Source organism: Aythya fuligula, chromosome Z (assembly GCF_009819795.1).
Source record: "Aythya fuligula isolate bAytFul2 chromosome Z, bAytFul2.pri, whole genome shotgun sequence".
Classification (NCBI taxonomy): domain Eukaryota; kingdom Metazoa; phylum Chordata; class Aves; order Anseriformes; family Anatidae; genus Aythya; species Aythya fuligula.
This window is the reverse complement of record NC_045593.1, coordinates 35,248,575-35,269,993: the sequence shown is the minus strand read 5'-3', so window position 1 is coordinate 35,269,993 and position 21,419 is coordinate 35,248,575. Positions and strand designations below refer to the sequence as shown.

The 21,419-nt window shown below is 35.1% G+C and overlaps 1 protein-coding gene across 4 annotated transcripts in view; it reads right to left on the bottom strand.

Moving 5' to 3' along the window:
• The window catches only part of CCDC171 (coiled-coil domain containing 171), a 173,692-nt gene that overhangs the window by 81,779 nt on the left and 70,494 nt on the right, over window positions 1-21,419 (bottom strand). For 3 of the 4 annotated variants that reach the window (XM_032205832.1, XM_032205833.1, XM_032205834.1), the window contains exons 14-19: window positions 20,671-20,859; window positions 14,949-15,450; window positions 14,132-14,248; window positions 9,374-9,600; window positions 8,408-8,590; window positions 6,445-6,630 (exon numbers count right to left, since the gene is read on the bottom strand). In XM_032205832.1, the coding sequence (XP_032061723.1) occupies window positions 6,445-6,630; window positions 8,408-8,590; window positions 9,374-9,600; window positions 14,132-14,248; window positions 14,949-15,450; window positions 20,671-20,859 (1,404 nt within the window). The remainder of the gene's footprint in view (window positions 1-6,444; window positions 6,631-8,407; window positions 8,591-9,373; window positions 9,601-14,131; window positions 14,249-14,948; window positions 15,451-20,670; window positions 20,860-21,419) is intronic. The other variant, XM_032205835.1, reaches the window with a different exon arrangement.

Here is a 21,419-nt window from a genome sequence, read left to right as displayed (position 1 = left end):
CACAAACAGTAATGAGCCACATTGCTTTCTTTAAAGAACAGCCTTAATTTGATTTAATTGAGCAAGGCACAGAAACACAGTTTCTTGCCAAAGTGGCAAACAAGTTTCTGGGAATCAAAAGTACAGCTCAGTACAGCCAAATCTTAACAGCCTTTTAAATTCAGATGCCAGAGAGTTTTAAAAAATCCCCCAAATATTGCTCTTTTTACAGTGACTGCAACCTTCACTGTTCTATTTGAAAAGCAAGAAAATCACTTACAGTACAGAGCTGCAGTTTACATCTGCAGGAGAAAACAAGAAAAGCCAAAGATCAACCTGAGTTGACACTGGACAGTATGGTGTCAAGCAATGAAAAAGGCTTCTCCAAGTCTTTCAATGTCAACAGCAAGAGAAGGTCAAAACATTGGACTGATAACTTGAAGTATAAGATCACCTAATAAGTAAGGAGGAGGAAAAAGCAGAGGCATTTAATGCTTTTTTCACCCCAGTATTTAACAGCAACAACAGATCTTGGGCTGCCCTGACCTTGGAGTTGGAGGACCATAACTGGGGGAGCAGTGACTTTCTTTTACAGTGGTCACTGACACTGTAAAGGAACAGTTGTATCTGCTCAATGTTTGTAAGTCCATAGGGTTTCACAGGATTCACCCCAGGGCACTGAAGGCATTAGCAGATGTTAGAGCAGGAATCCTCTCAACCATTTACCTGCTGACTGCAAGCTAGCCAGTGTTATACCCTACAGCTACAGGAAGGGCATAAGAGAAGATGCAGGAAACTACAGACCTGTTGGTCTAACCTCAGTCCATGGAAAAGTTATGGAGAACATTATCAGGTATGGTCAACATGGGTTTATTAACAGAAAGTCCTGCCTTACTAATATGATTTCCTTCCATGATAAGGTCACCTGCTGGTGGATGAAGGGAAGACAGTGGATTTCCAACAGTAGAGTTCAAAAGGTTGTAATGAGTGGGGCTGCATCAGGCTGGCAGATGGGCACTTGTGGTGTTCCTCAGGGCTCAGTTCTAGGGCCGGTTCTGTTCAGTGTTTGTATCAGCGATTTGGATACAGGGATGGAGTGCATCCTTAGCAAGTTTGCTGATGATACTTAACTGGGAGCTCCTGTTGGCTCACAGCAGGAACAAGAGGTCTTCCAGAGGGATCAATATACACTGGAGCATTGGGCAATCATCAAAGGCATGAAATTCCCCAAGGTTAAACATCAGGTACAGCACCTGATACGGAGTAATGCTGGACACTGGCACAGTTTTGGAGACCAGTGGATGGAGACCACCCCTGCAGAATGGGACTTGAGGGTGTTAGTCAACAGCAGGTTCAACATGAGCCGGCTGTGTGCCCTGACAGCCAGGAGAGCAAGTTTCACTGAGGTGCACAGCATGTTTAGAGGTGATCCTCCCTCTGTATTTAGCATTGGTGCAGCCTCGCCTTGAATACTGTGTGCAGGTCTGTGCAGGAAGATGCCAGTCTCTGCTCCTGGTCACCGATGGCAGGGCACAAGGGCACGGCACAGAGCTGTGCCAGGGGAGGGCCAGGCTGGGCGTTAGGAAACATTTCTGTGCCGTGAGGGTGGTCAGGCACTGGGACAGGCTTCCTAGCCGGGTGGTTGGTGCCCTGTGCCTCTCAGTGTTCACGAGGCGTTTGGACAATGCCCTCACTAACGTGCTTTGGCTGTTGGAGAGCCCTGAGGAGGTCAGGAAGTTGGACTACAGGGTCTTTGAGGGTTTCTTCCAACTGAACCTCTCTATTCTATTCCTCACATAAGTTAAGCCTTTCTGTAAGTGGGAATGTGGCAATCATTTACAGAAACAGACAACTATAAAAGTGATTTTCAAAGCATGTGCAATGGTATTAATTAAATAAATTGTTGTATAAATACATTAAATAAATGTTGTATAGATAGGTGGAATTATTCTTCAGGAAAAATATGTCTATAAATATTTGAAGAGAAAAGGCAGAAAACCCCAGAAAATTATGTATCATTTTCACCTCAAATCCACACCAAACCTGCTCAGGAAAAACATCCACTTGAACAAATCTAGAAATCCCTCTCTCCATCAGAATCTAATTTATCTGGATGAATCTCTTCAGCAAGAGATTCTACACCTTCTGAACACAGAATATGTATATAATGATTTAAATGAAATAGCTAGTGAAAGCAAACACTCCAAATCTTCCCATCAGAAAATGCTTTTTTGTGGTGATATCAAAGCACTTGAACAAGACTACTTTCTCACACTGTCATAAATCAACAGTAGCTTCACTAAATTCAACATAGTAAATGAAACAAAAATTTAGTCAGGGTACAATCTTCTTCTGAAATATGTGTTTCAGACTATTTTCAGGCAGATCAGTAGCAAGTTACATGATTTAGCATATATTGCTGTTGAAACCTGAAATGAACAGAGTTATTCATTAACAATTTACAGGACATGCTCCATAAATTAAAGCTCAAAAATATATTGCTTTTGTTACATGTACTAACATCCCTAAAAGGAAGTAAATCTAAATATACACAGTTCCTGCCAATAGGAAGAAAAAGTATTTTACTGGAATTAAGACATGCTTGTATAAGGAGTAAAAATTATGTCTGCTTTACAAGCCTGTTTGGCATTTGTATAAAAAGTCTCTTCAAAGAAAAGGGAATTGAAGCTAGTAATTTACCTCATCTAATAAAAAAAAAAAAAAAAAAAGTGGTATAAAAGAGTTGCTTAGTTCCAGCTGACCTTGAAATGTAATTGGCTACCTCAGATGTCTCTATGGTATATGCCATTAAGAAGATAAAAATATACAGGATTAAAATCTGAACCGATAAAGCTAAGAAATTAAGTATTACTCCTTTAATAAGGCTACTTTGTGAAAGTACATGAATACCAAAATATCTCCTTACTGATTTCTATTGAAGTGTGGATAAGTTTCAAAATAAGTTATCAAAAGTACAATTGTCAAATATTTTATTTTTCCCCTTCTTACCACTATATAAATTACAAATGAAGACTTCAAGGCTAGTTTTCTTTTTTACTCCAGGATTCTATACTCCACAAGAAATCATTTGTACACCACTATATTATCCAGATTTTTGTATGTGCTTAGTCCAGACTGAAAGATTATTTCATATCTTAAAATGAAAGCATATTTTTCTATTTTTTATTCAGTGCAGCACCACCTTTTTCTATACTTCAGTACTACTGAAGAGATTAAATTGTAAAAGCACCAAGTTTTACACAGTCAGTTTTATAAGCAACAATTACCAGAGATTAGATTATTCCTCTGTACTGTAAAATAAGAGCTACAAAAAAACAATTTTAAGTCACAAAAAAAGATGAGCCAAGACAAACGACGTGCCACTTAAAACATCACGGCAGAGGCAGAGACCATTCGTGCCTATCCTGAATACAGCTATGAATAAAGAGGGATTGTGGTAAACTGTAGCACAAAAAAAAGCTTAAAGGCATTTTCATAAATTAGGAAAAGAAAAAAGAAAAAGAAAAAAAAAAAAAAGAACACGTAGCATGCACAGCTCTGTCCTGGTTTCAGTTGGCATAGACTTAATTTTCTTCACAGAAGCTCATATGGTGCTATATTTTGGATTTGTGACCAAAACAGCCTTGGTATCACTAATGTTTTGTCTGTTGCTGAGCACTGCTTCCACAAAGACTCCTGCTTCTCACGCTGCCCTATCACTGAGGAGGATGGTGGTTCACAAGAAGCTGGGAGGGGACACAGCCAGGACAGCTGACCCCAACTAACCAAAGAAATACCCTGTACCATATTAAGTGTACAGCAATGAAAGCTGGGGAGAAAGATGGAGGGAGGTCACATTTAGAGTTGTATTTGTAAAGTAACCATAGCTTATGATGGAGCCCTGCTTTCCTGGAAATGGCTCAGCATCTGCTTGCCAACAGGAAGTTGTGAATGAATTCCTTATTTTGCTTTACATGTGTGCACTGTTTGTTTTTTGTTTGTTTGTTTTTAGCTAACCTGTCTTTATCTCAGCCCGCGAGTTTTCTCATTTTTACTGTTTTTAGCTAACCTGTCTTTATCTCAGCCCGCGAGTTTTCTCATTTTTACTGTTCCACTTCCCTTTTCTGCAGGAGAGTGAGCCAGAGGCTGTGTGAGGCTCAACTTACTACTGGGGTTAAACCACAAAAAGCTCAAAGTAAAAAGAACTGTTTTTACCCCTTGGTAAGTAGTTTGTGTTAGACTGTCACTTGACGTTAGGAGTTATTTATTTAGCACAGGTTTGGAACTGTTTTTTGGTTTAACACAGAGACTGTAGAAAAACAACGATAAAAATTAAATGGTGATGATTTAGGAAGTATGCATTATAAGATCAATATGCATGATAAGAGGTCAAGAAATACCAGATCTTGAATCTAGGTTGTCATATTACTACAACAGATTTTGTTTCCTTTTTTTATACAGTGATAGGCCTTTATAACCACAGTGCAATTTTATGCTAACTAGGGTAGCCAACGTCAGGAAAGAATTAAGAGACGATCAATCAACTTTCTAATACCTACACAGAAGTTAGTAACACACTAATTTTAATTGCTACAGTTACTATGGGGCAAGTATGGTAAGTTCATTTAGTTAGTTTAAATTCATCCATGGAAAAAATTGAGAATTACAGGGTAATACATCTAGAAAAACAAACCAGCGTAACTGTAAGTGGTCAAAGTTGCAGCTTTAAGACTTATTTTGTCAACTTTTGTAGCCTTTATCCTATCACTACAGCTACATGTGTATTGTTACATTGTACTGTATCTTTACAAGCTCCAGTAAGTTATTATCAAGTATTAAATCAAGTTGTTCCAGTAGCCAACAACTGCTGGGGGTTGCAGAAATAGGGTGCATTTCTGCACAAGTGCTGTCTAAAACATAAAATATCTATCTTTTAATTAATAAAGCCAAGAAGCTGTTAAATCTTATTCAGTAACCAATAATCCATTTAATAGATTTGTTTAAAACTCGATCATATATTTTAAATGCTTACAATTGATTTTGCCTCATCTCTTCCAAACAAATTCAAAGGAAGGATTTGCATATCAAGTTTAATATGGTGGAGTACCATACAGCAATGTATAAAGAGTAGAACCTAATGAAGATTTCATGTAGCACCTGTGTTTTATTTCTTCCCTTCTTTATGATCCTAATATTCATTTTAAAAATTTTAATCAAGTATTTCCCAAACAAGCCTAATGGCTTATACATACTTCAGTTGCATCTGAAACAACAACAACAAAAAAAAGCAATAGTATTAAGAAGTAAACTGACTTGAACAGACAAATTTAATAGACTCTTACATTGAAATGAAACACCCCCAGCTAGGGGCCTAGGAGGGGGGCAAACCATAAAAAATAAATATTAAACTGAAAGTATCATTGTCTTTCCCTTTTAACGAGATGCGGCATTTTAGTAAGTAATACTGCTGATGAAAACCCTTTAATAACTTTAGCAATATCCTTCAGCTTTCTCCACTGTGTACCACTGCAGACTGTAACTCCTTGTTGCAAGTTATCCTCCTTGACATCCCTATTCATTGTTGTATTTTCCAAAATCTTTTTTGACATTTAGGTTCTCTTTCTGCCTCTTGACCTTTCTTACCACTCACTTCCTAAATCTTCCTCAGAATTGTAACTGCTTCTATTTCTCTAAATACCAGTGAGGCACTCTCTTCTGCTTAACTATCATTTCACAGAAGAATACTGGGAGGTGGATAGTAGTAGTGGTGAAGAAGAGGAAGAAGCAGCAGAACTTGCTTTAAATAAAAAATAAGCAAAAGCTGCAGAGCTAAACTCACCACACATTACTGGCCTATCAACACAATGTTTCTTCTGTTTCATATTAGATATGCACCTTTTCTCAAAGCTCTTAGTCCCTTTCTGCTCCTTGATTTTTTATCAAAGATTCTGATAAGTTCCTTTTCCTCATTACTCATTATGTCAGGGGAAAAATTAAATTCTGATGAAAAAAAGAACCTCTTTCTCTATTGTCATCTATCACATTCCAAACTGGCAAATGTGTTCTTTGCACTAAGATTACAGTCAGGAAACAACTAATCAAGGTTTTAAAATATTATAAGGACCTTTACCCCCCCCCCAAAATGAAAAAAAGTATCCTTGTATTTCTTCATTCATTTTTTCTTCAGCCTGCTAACACCTCATGACAGCGATAACTGCTGTCTCTTAAGTATCACGTAAACTTGAAATACTTCAGAGGTTACTGATGTACACTCTCCACTCCCAAAAACAGAAAAGGAAAATTATATTTGAAGTTCATCTTTAAAGTCTTTTCTGAGTACTATAAAACTCCAATGGTATACATTCATCTCCTCCTAACATTTTATGTGCACAAAACACAAAAGATTTCGTTTATTCACCAAAAGAAAAATTTCTGATGCCTGTTTCATAAGAATAATCATCTTACCTTTACAGTTTCACTTAAGACTTGGTTTTTATCTGCTTCTTCACTGGAGTGCAATTCTAGTTTATTATTTAATTCCTGTAGCTGCTGTGCCTGTTCATTCAAAAGCACTTGTGCCTGATGCTCCCGATGTAATGCATTATTTAATTCTTCACATGCACTTTCAAACCTCTCATGAGTGATCAATTTCTGATAAGGGAAATAAATTGTGTTTGATTGTGTAACCATATTCATTTGTTTACAAGGTTGAGTTCCAGAATTCTACTTGCTAGCATATAAAATTCTAAAACAAAAGCATGCTTGTGATGAGTACTTAGGTTTTTGAACATGAAGACAGATCACTAAACACTAAAGGGTAGACAACATTATTCACTGTATTTTTTTCTGAAAAATATTCAGGGTACCGTAAACACTATGCATTAATTATTCTATCCAAATTAATATACCCAGGTTGTAAAAAATTAATATTAAGAAGGAAATATGCAGATCAATGTCCTACATTTTAGTGTGCATCTTATTAACCCTTGCAAACACCTGCCTGGAACCTTCTTCCCACACCCACTACAGTCCAGAGGAACAAATAATTCCTTGTGAAAAATCATTTACATCTGATTGACAATGTAAAAGGTGACAATCTCATGTAGCTCTCCCAGAACTGTAAGGAGATAAAACCCATTAAAAACGAAACCGAAGATGATTAGATAGCTTTGCTAAGTTAAATAATAACAATAACAATTATTATTATTATTATTATTATTATTATTATTATTATTATTATTATTATTATTATTATTATTATTATTTAAACCTAGGAACAGAAAGGAGAATGGATGTGAAATCATCTATTAAATAGTCTCATTGGAAGTGTTTTGACTGGGTCATACTGACATCTACCAGCTATGCTTCAGGATCAACTTCGGGCACTGTTACAGATAAGAGTTCCCACCCATTTACTTTCTCATATTGCTCAAACATGAATTCAATTTTTAATGTATCCTACAGAAGATAAGCATAGGAAGAAACATGTCCAGTCAATCTCCAGTATGCAAAAGCAGGACAGATTTCTTCCCTCCAATAAGGGCCAAAGGCACAGATGCATCAGGATGATAGGGAACATTCCAGCAACAGACAAAATGGAGTACTGGGGACAGAGAACTCACATTGCAGGGCAGTAATGACCTGCGAAGGATAGATCCCTCACACACCTGGTTTAAAGTTGTTAAGGAACCTTTTTCTTGTTTCTTCTCATTCCTGCCAGACAGTGCTATGTACAGATTAGTGGACCCATAGTGCTCAGGTAAATCATCTAGCTACTGCAAAGGTTCAGAGGAATTTGGTGCATAAATGCTATTTAGAGTGCAGCAAGGATTTTGTTTTGTTTTGTTTTTCTTTCCCATAAACTCACTCCTTCAAGGAAACAGACAAACTAAAATTTGCACTGACTAGCTCACAATACTACTCCATACTCAAAGACAGAGTAAAAAATGTATCATAATGTTGAACAGTATCAGTATAGAATTTAAAATATTACATTTATACTTTATGAGCTTTATTTATACTTTATGAGCTTTATTTATACTTTATACTTTTTTTTTTGTCATGAACATTCATATTAAATACTCTAAGTTTACTGTTTTGACATGATAACTATTAATCATTTTAGAGCACAAAAATCACACCAACATTTTCAACACATGGAAGAAAACTGGAGCTGCTGAAGCCCGAATGTGTAATTTACATAGAGTATCTCATTCTGCAAACCAAAGAAAAACTTGTATGGAAAGAATTCTAAATACATCTGGGTTGAAGTTTAGTGACATTTATGCACCAATTTTTCTGGAAAATTTCTGGAAAATAGCATATGAGCTTTGTAGATTTAATTGTTTTTCAAAAGAACACAAAACAAAAAATGTGCAAAAAGAAGGTCTCTCTTGTAAGCAGCCTTACCTAAATCAAATGTACTTACAGATTGCTTAAACATGTTTAATTGCTCTTGCAGGCTCTGAGCTTTGTCAGCCTCTTTTTTCATCTCACTGAAATTCCCTTTGAATTCTCCAAGTTCTAGGCGCAATGAGCGTCGTTCCACTTCTGCCTTATGAAGTCTTTGTGTAAACTCAAATATTTGCTTCTGCAAGGATGCTATGCTTTTCTGTTAGTAAACAGAAACAATATTACACACTTTAAAAATGTGCCATTTTATATCCATATGGAGAATCACAGAATCATAGAATATCCCAAGTTGGAAGGGACCCATAAGGATCATTCGAGTCCAACTCCTGGCACCACACAGGTCTACCCAAAATTTTATATCATGTGACTAAGTGCACAGTCCAAACAGTTCTTAATCTGATTTTAAAAAATCAGTTACATTGAGTACCCAAGCAAAACTGTCATCTTGTCCTTGATCTCTAGAAGATGCACACAAGTGCAAAAACATGAACCCATTTCACCTTCTCTTGAGGGTTATTGCAAATTTTGTTTTCAGAAAGTATCTGCTTTCATGTAAGACCCACAGAGGAAGACAGACTCTATGAGAGAATCATATCCTTTAATTTTCGTTAAAGGGGAGAAAATTATCTTTTCCTACTGAAAGGCAACCCAAACAAATTTAAAACAAACAAAAAAAAACAAACAAAAAACATTGTTAAAGTGAGAAATAGGTTTCTTTTTCTAAAGTATATATAATTTTGATAGAACTTCCCCTCCCCCCCCCCCTTTTTTTTTGTATATATCAATTCTTAGACGACAAAAGAAAACAACCAGTCAGTGCATAATGCTTTGGAGTATTTCACGTCAAGTTCTGATCCCCTATGTAGCTGACTTCAACTGAGTCATAAAAAATCTGAAACAAAAGTAATGTTGCTATGAAGAGAGTTTCACTGTAACACTTTTACTGTGAACCTACTGTTTACATGAAGTAGCACATGCATACCATAAGGGGTAGTCTGTCACAAAATCCAGCTTCCACAGCCTGGGCGTTTATTTTATGAAGTCCATGAGCCAGCCTCTGTACCAAGGAGTCCTTCTCCATACAGGAAATGCTCCTGCTGCTGTCTAGTGGAATAGTCTCCATTATTACATTAAGCTTGTCCATAAGTTTTGAAAAGGAGTTCCTAGCTGCACTTACAAGTAAGTGTCCAGAAAGCCAGGAATTTGGATCTTCAAGAAACAAAAACAACAACAAAACATTATGTAGGTCATTAGTGTTTGTTTGGTTGGTTTTTTGTTTTTTGTTTTTTTTAAGAGAGAGGAAAAAAAAATAATAAATAGCATCTATAAAACACTCAGTAGGAAATTTCCATTAGAGAATGGAGACTGAGGTCAAGGGAATTTCTCAGAGAAAATCTGGGACAAATTCTGTATTGAGCATTGAACATTCTACTCCTATCAATCTGCGGATAGGCAGGGTAAGATGGGATAAGATTCTGGAGAATAGGATTTGTTTTTCAAAGAAAATTTGTTCATGTTCACCTCCAACGGTATACATTCTTAAGTCTTTCTTGGATGTTCTATTTTTGTAATTTATGAAACATATAAGACAAATGCAAGCAAAATGCCAGACAGGTCAAATGTGTCAGATGTGATAACACATGGTAAAACACTTTATCGCGGTATTTACATGTACAATGCAAATTTCTGAGCTTTTTCTGATTCCTCTTCCCTCCCCTCCATAGATGTCTAAATCATTTGCTGTTCAAAATTAGTGAGGCTTGGTACCTTAATGCCATACTATTTATATTCTGAGACAAGAGAATATAATTTACCTTATTCCAAGGCAATTAAAATTTTACAGCTACAATTACTTATTTCCCCACAGGATTTTGGTAATCATCCTTCTCATATAATGGACTTAAGGCCCCAGCACACCCAACATGTCCTGCTTACTGCTAGATTCGTCAGGTCTGTAATTAATAATTGTGTTTAATGTTGATAAATAAAATTGTCAGTGCTCCTTCCACTAATTGGTATTCCAGATAAGAGTTAATAGGTTTATTTATGCCTTAATAAAAGTCTTGTAATTTAGTTTTCCCTCTGCTAGGCAGGTCTTAATCTGTCATTACTTGTCTTATGATACTATCAGTGTAAGATGACAAGCATGGAAGAGCTTATTTACATTCAGTAGTACAGATCTCCTGTTGCTGTAGTGAATTAAAATATTTACTTATAAGTATAAACAGAGAAAATAACAACAAGAGCTTCTTTTTTTTAAAGTAAAATACTTTTTTATATGTTGCAAGGATAAAGCCAAAGGTTGTAAGTAAACAAAAGATTATTTTTATCAGATTTCCACTCTCAAAATAAAGAGCTTATCATTTACATTAGACCAAATTTATCTGTAAGCAAACAAAATAGCACCTGATAAAGTCAGCACTCTATTCCTGATCACATCCAAGATAAATGACTTTCATCATTTTAACTCTTAAAAAGTTTATTCTTGTCCTACCTTTCAGTTTCAAAGGCCATCTCTTTTCTCCAAATATAATGACATCAGTTTGAATGTTTAATTAACATAAAACTAGACTGTGTGCACTGCCTTCCATGTAAGATGACATTGAAAATATTCTAAAAACCTCTCCTTTCTAGTGATTACTGGTAAATACCAAAAAGAGAAAAGGGAAAGGGAAAGGGAAAGGAGAAAAAACACCTGTCAATGACCTTTTTCTTCCTTTTCCCTAGTTTTTCCATCTACACCTCATTTTATATGAGACAGTTTGCCTGTCAGAAAAAGTAGTATTTCTTCATGTGTTCATTACCAAGGATGGCACACTGTTCCTTACTGCTATAATACCCCCAGTTTAACCATATGAAAAATAATTTAATAATAGTTTGGAGAATTGTACTGTAACACTGTATTTCACAACCAGTATTCCAGCTGAGGGCCCAATAACTAAAGACACTTTCCTGGGATGGAAAAGAAAAAAAAAAAAAAAAAAAAAAGCCTCATCTCTGTTTAATTTTTAATGAAGAGTGATTTAGAGTAACCATGAAATATGTTGATGCAAGTTACTGTTTTGAAAGACAAAATAAGAATATAATGCAATTCCACACGGAACTGGATCTATAATCATTGTGAAGAAAATAAAGGATTTAACCATAATCATTTTACATACATGCCCTCAAAGGATCAAGGATACAATAAAAACATTCAGTTTGGGATATTATAATGTGTGTAACACAGGATTAACACTAGTGCAGGTAAATCACAAAGAGAATTTAATTCTTACATTAAGCAAATTTAGAAAAAAAATCTTCATTTACTGACAGGTGAAGAAAATTCTCCTTTAATTTGTTTTGGTGAAACAGAACTGGCAGAAGGATGAACTCAGTAGTGCTACACTAGACTAAAACATTCATGCTTCAAAACCTTTGTGTATGTTATAGTTGATGGTATTTGTATTCAAACAACTGGATTTGCATTTTTGCTGATTTACTGCAGTACAGATTCTGTTCAAACAAACCTACAAACACAACCTTACAAAAAAAAAAAAAAAAAAAAAAAAAAAAACTTTTATTCAAATTGAAGCTAAGAGACCATTCCAAAACATGCTAGAATGAGAACCAAACTAACACACAGTGTGAAGGGAAATGATCATGATTGTTAAATCAAAATCACTTTTTAAAACTAAAATGTCAAGAAATGAGCCTCAAAACAACAGAGTGCACAAGTCCAGAAGTTCCAGTTCTGAGTGATACAGATTCAGTTTCTTTGGTTTCTTCCTCAAATATGTCCATCTTTAAAACTCCTTTCAAGACACCGAACCACTCCATGCTGCAGATCCACACAGCACTCTCTTGTGCCTACTGTCTCCTGTTATATGCAGTCTCATCTAGAACTGCTGTAATTTCACGACATAAAGAGAGAAGATGCCTCTCAGATTGCCTATTTACATTAAATAATTTTTTTTAAGTTTTTTAAAAAAATTAAAAACTGACTTAAGTCAGTTTGCAGGTTTAAATCTTACTTGAAATATGACTTACAAAACATAAAAGGGCTTCCCAAGTATGCAAGCCTTTCTTTCAAATATATTCACAGCCTTATCACTTTGGTACTTCAGGAAGTTTAATTTCCACCTTTAAATTACTTATGAGTATTTTTTTGGGCCAAAGGTTATTTGGAGCCTTTTGATCTCATGAGCAACAGAATCCCAAGTAATACATGTGCAGTAAGATCTTGAGGTTCTGTAAAAACACGACTTAAATACAGATGACCTAAAAAAAAAAACTGACCAAACTGACTATGATTATCACATTCTCAGCACGGTTCTTGCTAACTCTAAACATCAAAACTGCTATGTACAGAGGTATCATGTAAATAGAGTCCAACAGAATTCTTATCTACTTCAACATAGGCGAAATATCATGATGTATCATGATGAATATCATGGGTATTCTAACTAGACACTTCAGCATGTTGATGCTGCTGTAGAGTTTATCTTTGATTCCCGTTCAATTTGCTTCTCTTATTCAGTACTCTATACACAGGAACATTTGCAGTATATACTGCAAGTCCATGCATGTCCTGAAACACAGTACAAACTTTGTTTCGTATGGATGCAAATTTAAATTGCTGAAAACTGAGCCAAGAGGGCACCTGAAACTCAAAGTAAACACTTTTGATTTAATGGCTAACCTCTGGTCTCAGTTCACTGTTTGTGGTCTGTAAGCTGTATCACCATCTTTCCATCCTGCTACTTCCCTTTACTCTTATAAATTATCCTTCGTTTCTTTTAATACCCTTTATTCGATGACAGAATTCTTAGAACTTGGAAATTACAATGAACAACTATGGATAACAGCAACATAGAAGGAACAAGTGAGATCTTGTATCAATCCTCATTGCAAAGAAATTAAAGAAGACAGTTAATAGCTGGGAATCAAGAGATGACATATCCGGGAACTAGCATTAAAATTTTCTACAGTCATATATAACATAACACATATATAATACTTATGTGAGGAGAGACTGATAAAATTAGGTAATCTAGACAGAAGGCTCATTAAGGATCTACTTAAAGAGGGAACACAACAGGTACATAAAATTAAGACTGCTATAGTGTGTCCTAATTGAGAGCATTTTCTTTCTCTGTCAGAAACCACAAGATAGCAACTAAAATAGATGAAAAACTCAGTTGTTTTCCAGATGCCTGTAATTCTGGAAATTATAGGTCTATATATGGAATTCTATATTCGTATCATATAAAAGGCAGAAATTACATTCAGTCAGTCAGCAGCAGTAAAATCCCAGGTTAAATGCATCAGCTTTAGGGCCTTACTTAAGACAGTAATAGACTTTATAAAAAAAAAATAGTTTGATCTTCAGTAAAATATTTTGTAACAGTGGAACAAGATAACTAGGAATTTTTAAATATTATGTCATTGGACGCTTTTAAGAACAAGTTAATCGTTTATCTATTGGCGTGGTATAGAAATGGTTTTTCTAACTCACAACAAAGCAGTTCAGATTTCTAGAAACATTCTTGAACCTTCTATTTCCATGATTCCATGTACTGAAATGATAGACGTATCATATCACCAATTAAAGAAAATTGATATGTTCTACGAAGGCAGTTCTCCAAGAATTTGATACAGAATAGTATCAAAACAGCATGAAAATAGCAATCATGTAAATATTGAAGTTTATGCCTTTTTTTTTTTTTCTTCTACTACAATAACATATTTCTAAATTTACCTGTTTTGTTAACAACATCCTGTAATTCTGTGACAGAACTGATTATTGCAGCATGGAGCTTAGAACTAGTAAACCAGCGGAGTGCTTCAACGCAATGAATTTGTTCCTCTTTGTGTCCTGTGAAAGAAAATTGGAACTAGCAATAAAACCAGGTGACACAAGTAAGGCACAATACTATCCTCAGCTCTTTCAGAAAATGACCAAAGTACATAACCTACAAACCAATTCTTCTTTCAGAACATTTTAGACTATATTAAGTACTCTTCAACAACTACTGAAACAGAAAAGTAAATGGATCTTTGTCTTTGTGAAACATTTTTGATACCATTTGATCCTGTGGGGAAGCAATCTTGTAAAAGAAAGGAACAGAAAGACTAAATAATTCTTAGAAGAAAAATTTAGAAATCCTATACTAATATTTTATCTGAATTAAAATGAAATCTTTTTGCATTTTTAGTATAAAAATATAATTAAAGTGATTAATAAAAAAAGGGGAATCATCTTTTTAGAAAAAGATATGACACAAAAGATATGTTAGCATTTAATTAATTCTAAAACAGGTTAACACAAATGTCGGAGATACGAAATAGTATGAGTTCACATGTGAAGCACTGAAAGAAAAGCTACAGCTAAACAGACTAAGTAGTTCCTTTTAGTGGAAATCACATTTGTCAAGAAATCTAGAAACCTCAAATCCAGAAATGACATTTGTCATGTCACATCAGTCTTTTCACTTTATTATTAACATTATTATCTGCTATTCGCTAACCATTTAATTTGACATAACACTTATAAAACAAGAAAACAATTAGCTTACTTGACAGATTATGCTTGCCTTTGGAGTCCCCTACACAAACTAGAATTCCAATGCCTTCTTTGAAGCCATTTGCCCAGGAGAAGAGAGAACTAGAAGACTGAGCTAAAACTTTAAGCCTGTTGGCTGCCAGAACTGCAATCACACCTCTTCGGAACACACATATCAGGCCTTTGAATTTTCTTTTCTTCATTTTAGATTCTTGCTTCTTTTCCTCCACACCAGAGAGAGCATGAACTAGAGTCCTAATCTCCTGGTTAACTGACTCATAGATGTTGACCTGATCCTGCAGAAGATGTCTTTGTGTAGACAGAGCACATGATCGGCCATAGAGAGGATACAGGGCACCTGCCAATAGTGCACATGCTGCCAGGAGAGATGAATGTTCCTTCTGAATCTGTGCTAATGTATTTTTCACACAAATATTTTCAAGGGCCAACTTCTCCCATCTTTTTTCAAGGTCATAGATTGTTTCCTTGTTTTTCTCTGCTGTTTCTTGGTATTCCTGGGATAATAGGGGCAGGGGGAGAATAAACATTAACTGAAAATTATTATTTAAAATTAAAAAAAAAAATCAAAATCATTTTACCTAAATTAGTTGGTTTTCGTCTTCTTTTTTTTTTTTATGGAATTATAACAAATTGAAGGAACAAAAATCATCAGTCATGATTGTCAAAGCACGTCTCCTAGAAAAAAGTTACAGTACCAGATACATGCAAAAACTAACAAATAACATGCCGAAAATTTGCACAATCTTCAACTACAAACTCTAGATTTCTGAAGCTAATCCACTTCTGCAACAATACACAGAGGTTTCAACAATACCTGGCTATCCACAATACATTTTCATGAGTTCACTTAATAATAAGCAATTACATGCTCTAATTTCAGAAAAAAAAAATATTGTTCTTCAAAGCAGAAAAGAAATTTAGTGTAAGAGATAGGAAAAAAAAATAAGGAAAACTCTGGAAGATAAAACTAGACAGATTGGCAGCAGCTGGGAAAGGGGAATTAAAGGTGATCTCTTAATTACTTTGTAATCAACCCCCTACTTATATATTCACAGATTAATTAGGTCTCATACAGAACAGAGTTTTGAAAAAAATGGTGTAATACATATATTTTTATGTTGACTGCAGCCATCACAGATTTTTTCAACTTGCAGAACTGTTGGTGTTTTTTTTTTCTCCCTTCTCTAAGCCCTAAAATAGGGAAAGAGGGAGGTTTGAAACAGTAAACCCAAACAGCTAAATGAAGACTCCAAAAAGCTAGGGAATACGAGGACCATGCAGATTAGGTGCTATTGATGACGGGCGTGTCCTTATACCAGAATCAAGACAATATGCCATGGCCTCTGATGCTTAGACTAGCTCCCTGATACATCAGGGTCTTCTGTGACTCAGCCACTCAAAGCTATGTTTAACAGGATTCAGTGGAGGTAATAATTTTTAGACACTTCACAAAAAAAACACAAGCTCAAGTTAAACTTTTATGCCCCTGTTACAATAAACAAACACATAAAGGTAGAACAAGTGTAATGCTAAGTAATATGACAAATTAAAGAGAGGATTATTATCAAGTCTCAGCTGCCTCTCGTATAGCTCTAAGCAGTTTTGTCAGAAATAGGGAAGAAGTTATTCCTGTTAGCAGTGGACAAGAGAGAAATGAAGTGACATTTACCAGTCACATTCCCATGTATCAACTTTGGTACTGGTCTTAAGCAAATGGGGATGGAGGCATCCTAATTTCTTCTTCCTCCTTCACACAATAAACACAAAAAGGGGAAAAATACATAAACTATCCCTGAAAAGGAAATAAAAAGATTCTGCACTTCTGTAAAAAGGTAACCTATGTCAGCTCAGAATGTCTTTGACCAAATAAATATTTAATTATTTTTGGAAAGAGAAAGCATTTTAACTGGACTAGGAAGACAAACAGAATAACAGCTCTCTCATGACCGAACTTACACACATTGCTCTTTAAGACAAAGAAATAAAATACCAACAGGTAGACTTTACAGATGGTTTGACAATATTGATGTTGAAAGAAAAACATACTACAGTGTTTTGCATATAACCAGGTTATGTGTGTTATTAAAATACTTCCAGTGATAAAGAAATATAGTAGGTAAGTAAAATACCTAATTATAAAATGAAACTTACAGGCCTCATATGTCACTTAACTGCTCTAAAATTAAGTATGCACAAGTACAAATACTTTCAGAGCTACTGCATTATTTAGAATGCTTCATTTTTACAGAAAATAAAAAATAAAAAAAAAAAAGAAGAAGAAAATCTGATAGCATGACTGGAAGGAATTGAAAAGGTAAGCTGAATTTAGAAAACAACTTATGGTTTCTGGCCATTACAGGTGAAAGGCCAATATCTGAGTAAACAAACTTAAAGCGTGATCCCTACAGGGTTGTTGGGCAACAATACTAACATCCAGTACTCTGGCTAATTAAAGTTTATAAAAAAAAAAAAACAAAAAAAAAAAACATAGTGTTTAAATGTTTCAGGTTATATGGGAATACGCAGAAGTGAACAAGACAGTGACTACACAAATTAAAAAATAAATTGTAAGAAAATGCACCCTCTTATTTTTAGGGACTGATAATTAATTCTGTATTTCTCTTCATCATTTCTAATGTTTTCTTCAAAGCTTAAAAGCACAATTTTGAAAGGGAGAGAATTCTCCTCCTAAATTTTGGTAGTTTGACTTCCTTGGGTGCTTGAGTTTTGAGAGAATCCTCACTGGGCTACAGAACTTGGTAGATTATGACACTCCTTGACAAAAGAACGGATGTTACTAGTAACACAGTTTTATCCTACTTCTTTCACTTTATTTTGGCAAGAAAACAGAACTGGAAGCTAGAAATATAATGATGCTAACTTCAAGAGGTTTTCCTGTATTTCAGTTAGTTTCTTTTTTGTGTAAAACACCAATTTTTGATACAATTACAATATAACCACAGTTGTTAAGTAGTTCACTCACCTTGAAGTAAAAGCAAAGGTAAAAGCAAAGATTCTTTACAAAAAAAAAAAAAAAAAAAAAAAAAAGCAAAAGAAAAGCCATTTTTCTCCCTCAAGGATTTTTTTTTCCATTTCCTATTTAGTAAACCTTTTATTTTTCTGTTGAAAATAATAATTTAAAAGTGGTTACAGGAATTTTCTCTCACATGTATTTGCCAGAACAAAACACTACTATATACTTTGTTGCCACAAAAACAGGGACAGATTAATAAATGTCTACATAATAAACAAACAACAACTCATAGTTAAGGTTCAGAGGACTTTTCCTATGAGACTGTGTACAGACTAAATAAATAATTTGTGTAAGGCTAAGGAACAGGCACTGTAACAGAATGGTACATCATAAAATCAAGGGGACTATGCTTCTTCTGCTACAAAAGGCAAGGAAAAAGGATATTCATTTTAAGGTCTGTTGGCTATATATAGAAACTAGGAACAAAGAGCGGTATCTGTAGAGAGGCTTGTTTACTGTTGGCCTGCAATAAGGCCACTGTGGGAATTTCTGCCCCATAGAAAAAATGCTTTCCAGTTAACATTGTCCACCTGATCAACAATAACAGCTGTGAAGTAGAATCTGTTAATATCCATAGATCCCATCTTGGACACCAGGACCCTGAACAGACAGGGACAGAAGCAGTGGCAGTTGTCATTGCTACTACAACCTCCACATTGCAATGTCACATTTTAATAACTAGGAAGCCATTCAGAAAAGCCCTGTTTCTCCACTTCAATTCTAAGAAACAAAAATAGCAATCTCCACACTCCATTACTCATATTGCTGTGCAGGTAGAGCTCTAAGTTAACGGGATAAAGTCATCAGCACAGATCTAAAACATGCCTGAACTGAAAGCCTTCTCTTTGCCTTCACATATGTTTCCTGTGGAAACAAGGCTACAGCATTAGTGTGTCTGCATAGCCCTGATCCATCACAGCAGTGAGCTTGCAGATTAATATGGCCAACAGACACAAAATGCACTATGGAAAAATCAATCTAGTCTAACAAGAAACAAGCAGTCAGGATTAGAACAGCCCTAAGAGCAGATGTCCATGGAGCTTATGGACCTCAGAAAGGTAAAAGCTTAATCTGGTATTTGTAAGTTCAACGTCTGTCATAAGGTAGAAATCCAGAGGAAATGAGACTGTCTTCTTCCAAGACTGACACTAAATGCTAAGGCAGACAAGCTGGAACGTGAGAAAGAACAAAGATAAGACCAGATTTTGTTGAATGAACTCCTGTTTGAAGTTCAAAGTGTATACAGATGCTGCACCACCTAGTTTCTACCACTATCAGCTTGTAATCCTACATAACTTGTTTCAGAAAACATGCCCAGATATTTCTAAGGGAAAGCACTTCCTTTTTAGAAAACTTGTAGTCTTTTACAGCACATTGAAGTAAAAAGTCTTTTCCAGAAGACATGCCTAATGCACAGGCTGCAAAAGAGAGTGGTATTTTCAGTGCATACGCTTGCCAGCTACAGGTGAGAAGAATGACATACTCAGCAATGTCCCAAAGCATGGTACAGTACTACACAGAATAAATTCTCCACAACACATTACGGTCTGAAAGAGATTATGCAGACCTTTGTTTCACACAGTATCCATAGCAGATAGAAATCTAAACTGCATAACCCCACCACTTCTTTTTAAAAGGTCATTTTCAAAATTAATCTTCCTTATTTCATCATCCTTTTTGTTGATAATGATCTCATAACATGAAAGTACAGCATGCTGGAGGAAGTCACTATGAGTCTGGATGCCCCTTACAGGCACTCATGGGGATATTTTTAGCATTGTCAATATCCAATGGGAAATGTAAATCTTGAGCAGAAAACGTTTAAGATTTTAGCCCATTTCCAAAAAATCACAATAAACTGCTTTGCCTAAGGAATACTTCATAAATACGATTTTCAGAGAGCAGACTTCAAAGCTTAAAATCAGAGACAAAAGCAGTCTTCATCTGACAAAGCATGTTTCAGACAGTAGTCACAAATAGCAAGTCATACGTTATTTCTTGTATTTCACAACAATTTTAATTGAAACATTTCTAAAGAGATGTGATTGTAAAGACAATGAATTATAGTTGTAGAGTAACAGTAAGAATTTTAGATGGTGAATAACTTTACTAACAATGACTGATGACAGCTTTACACTTTTGAACCATTGCTCACCAAAGTATTTGTACAAAAAGTCCTTTAACACTGCTGAAATCTACCACTGTAACTGCTAATTAGTTCTCAGGGTAAGAACAAATACACCTAAATTCATCCCCAGATGACACCAAACTGCTGTTATTCTACAAAGTCTTTGCAAAGCATGACACTAAAAACTAACTGCTGAACTACATAATTCCTAAACAAGCAATTTCAATCTTAAAGCTTTAGCATTCTCAAAATATATAATAAATATATTAGCAACTGCTGGACAACATTAAGCACTTAATTTCTGGAACATTTTAACAAGCAGTCACTTGTTTCCTGTCCTAAGTGAATTCAATACTAGCACAGTTGCTTTAGTAGTGGTGATTTTTTAAATTTTATTTTAAAGAGATACTAAAGGTCCCTTCCAACGTCAACCACTCCGTGATTCTGTGTAAAATTCCCAAACAACCTGAAATTGGTTAGGAGCTCAAACTACTGAAATAGTCTGTTAAATATTTACAAGGAAAAGAAATTCAGAAGTTCACAGCACCATACCTGTGCCCTTGCATGAACTTCCCCAAGGAGACCTGAGTATTGCTGTTCCAGATACTTTTTTTGTTTCTGCCAACAGCTTTCCTGTGCTTTCATCTGTTTGGCCATTTTGCTAAAAGCTTCTTCCTGGCTTTGCTGAAGCTCCTTCATAGTATCGTACTTGTTCTTATAAACATATTCTAGGTGAGATACCTGCGTGACAAGCATTTAAAAAGAAATTCTTTTATCTCTTGATACACTTTTGGATTTTAACTGTGCATATTAATTTAATTACAGAGTCTTCCCCAGCATAAAATCTAAATTTTAATTTCTTCAACTTATTTATTAAAAATAAAGTCTTTCATTACAAATGGTTTTCTTGAATCTTGCAAGGCATATGTTAGAATAATGGCTTTTCTCTATTTTCAGTTTGTTCATCCCTATACCCCCTTGAATATAACTGTTGCCTTCTGAAACTTAACTAGACATCCCTTACTCATTTTGAAAGAAGCGCATTACATCTTACACTGCTAAATTAGTAATCCAAGTATACCAGTCCTCTAGCAGTCTGCAAGGACTTAGGGTAATAATGAAAAAACAGTCCTTAATTTTACTTTTTGTTTGATTGGAAAACCAAGACATTCCACATATTATTGAGTATGAAAACAATTGCAAAAACTTTAGTGTACAGAATGTTTTTCTCAAAATAAGCTCATCAGTTTATAATGTGATTTCAATGAACATGAATGAAGTGATTCACTCTGTGATTTAAC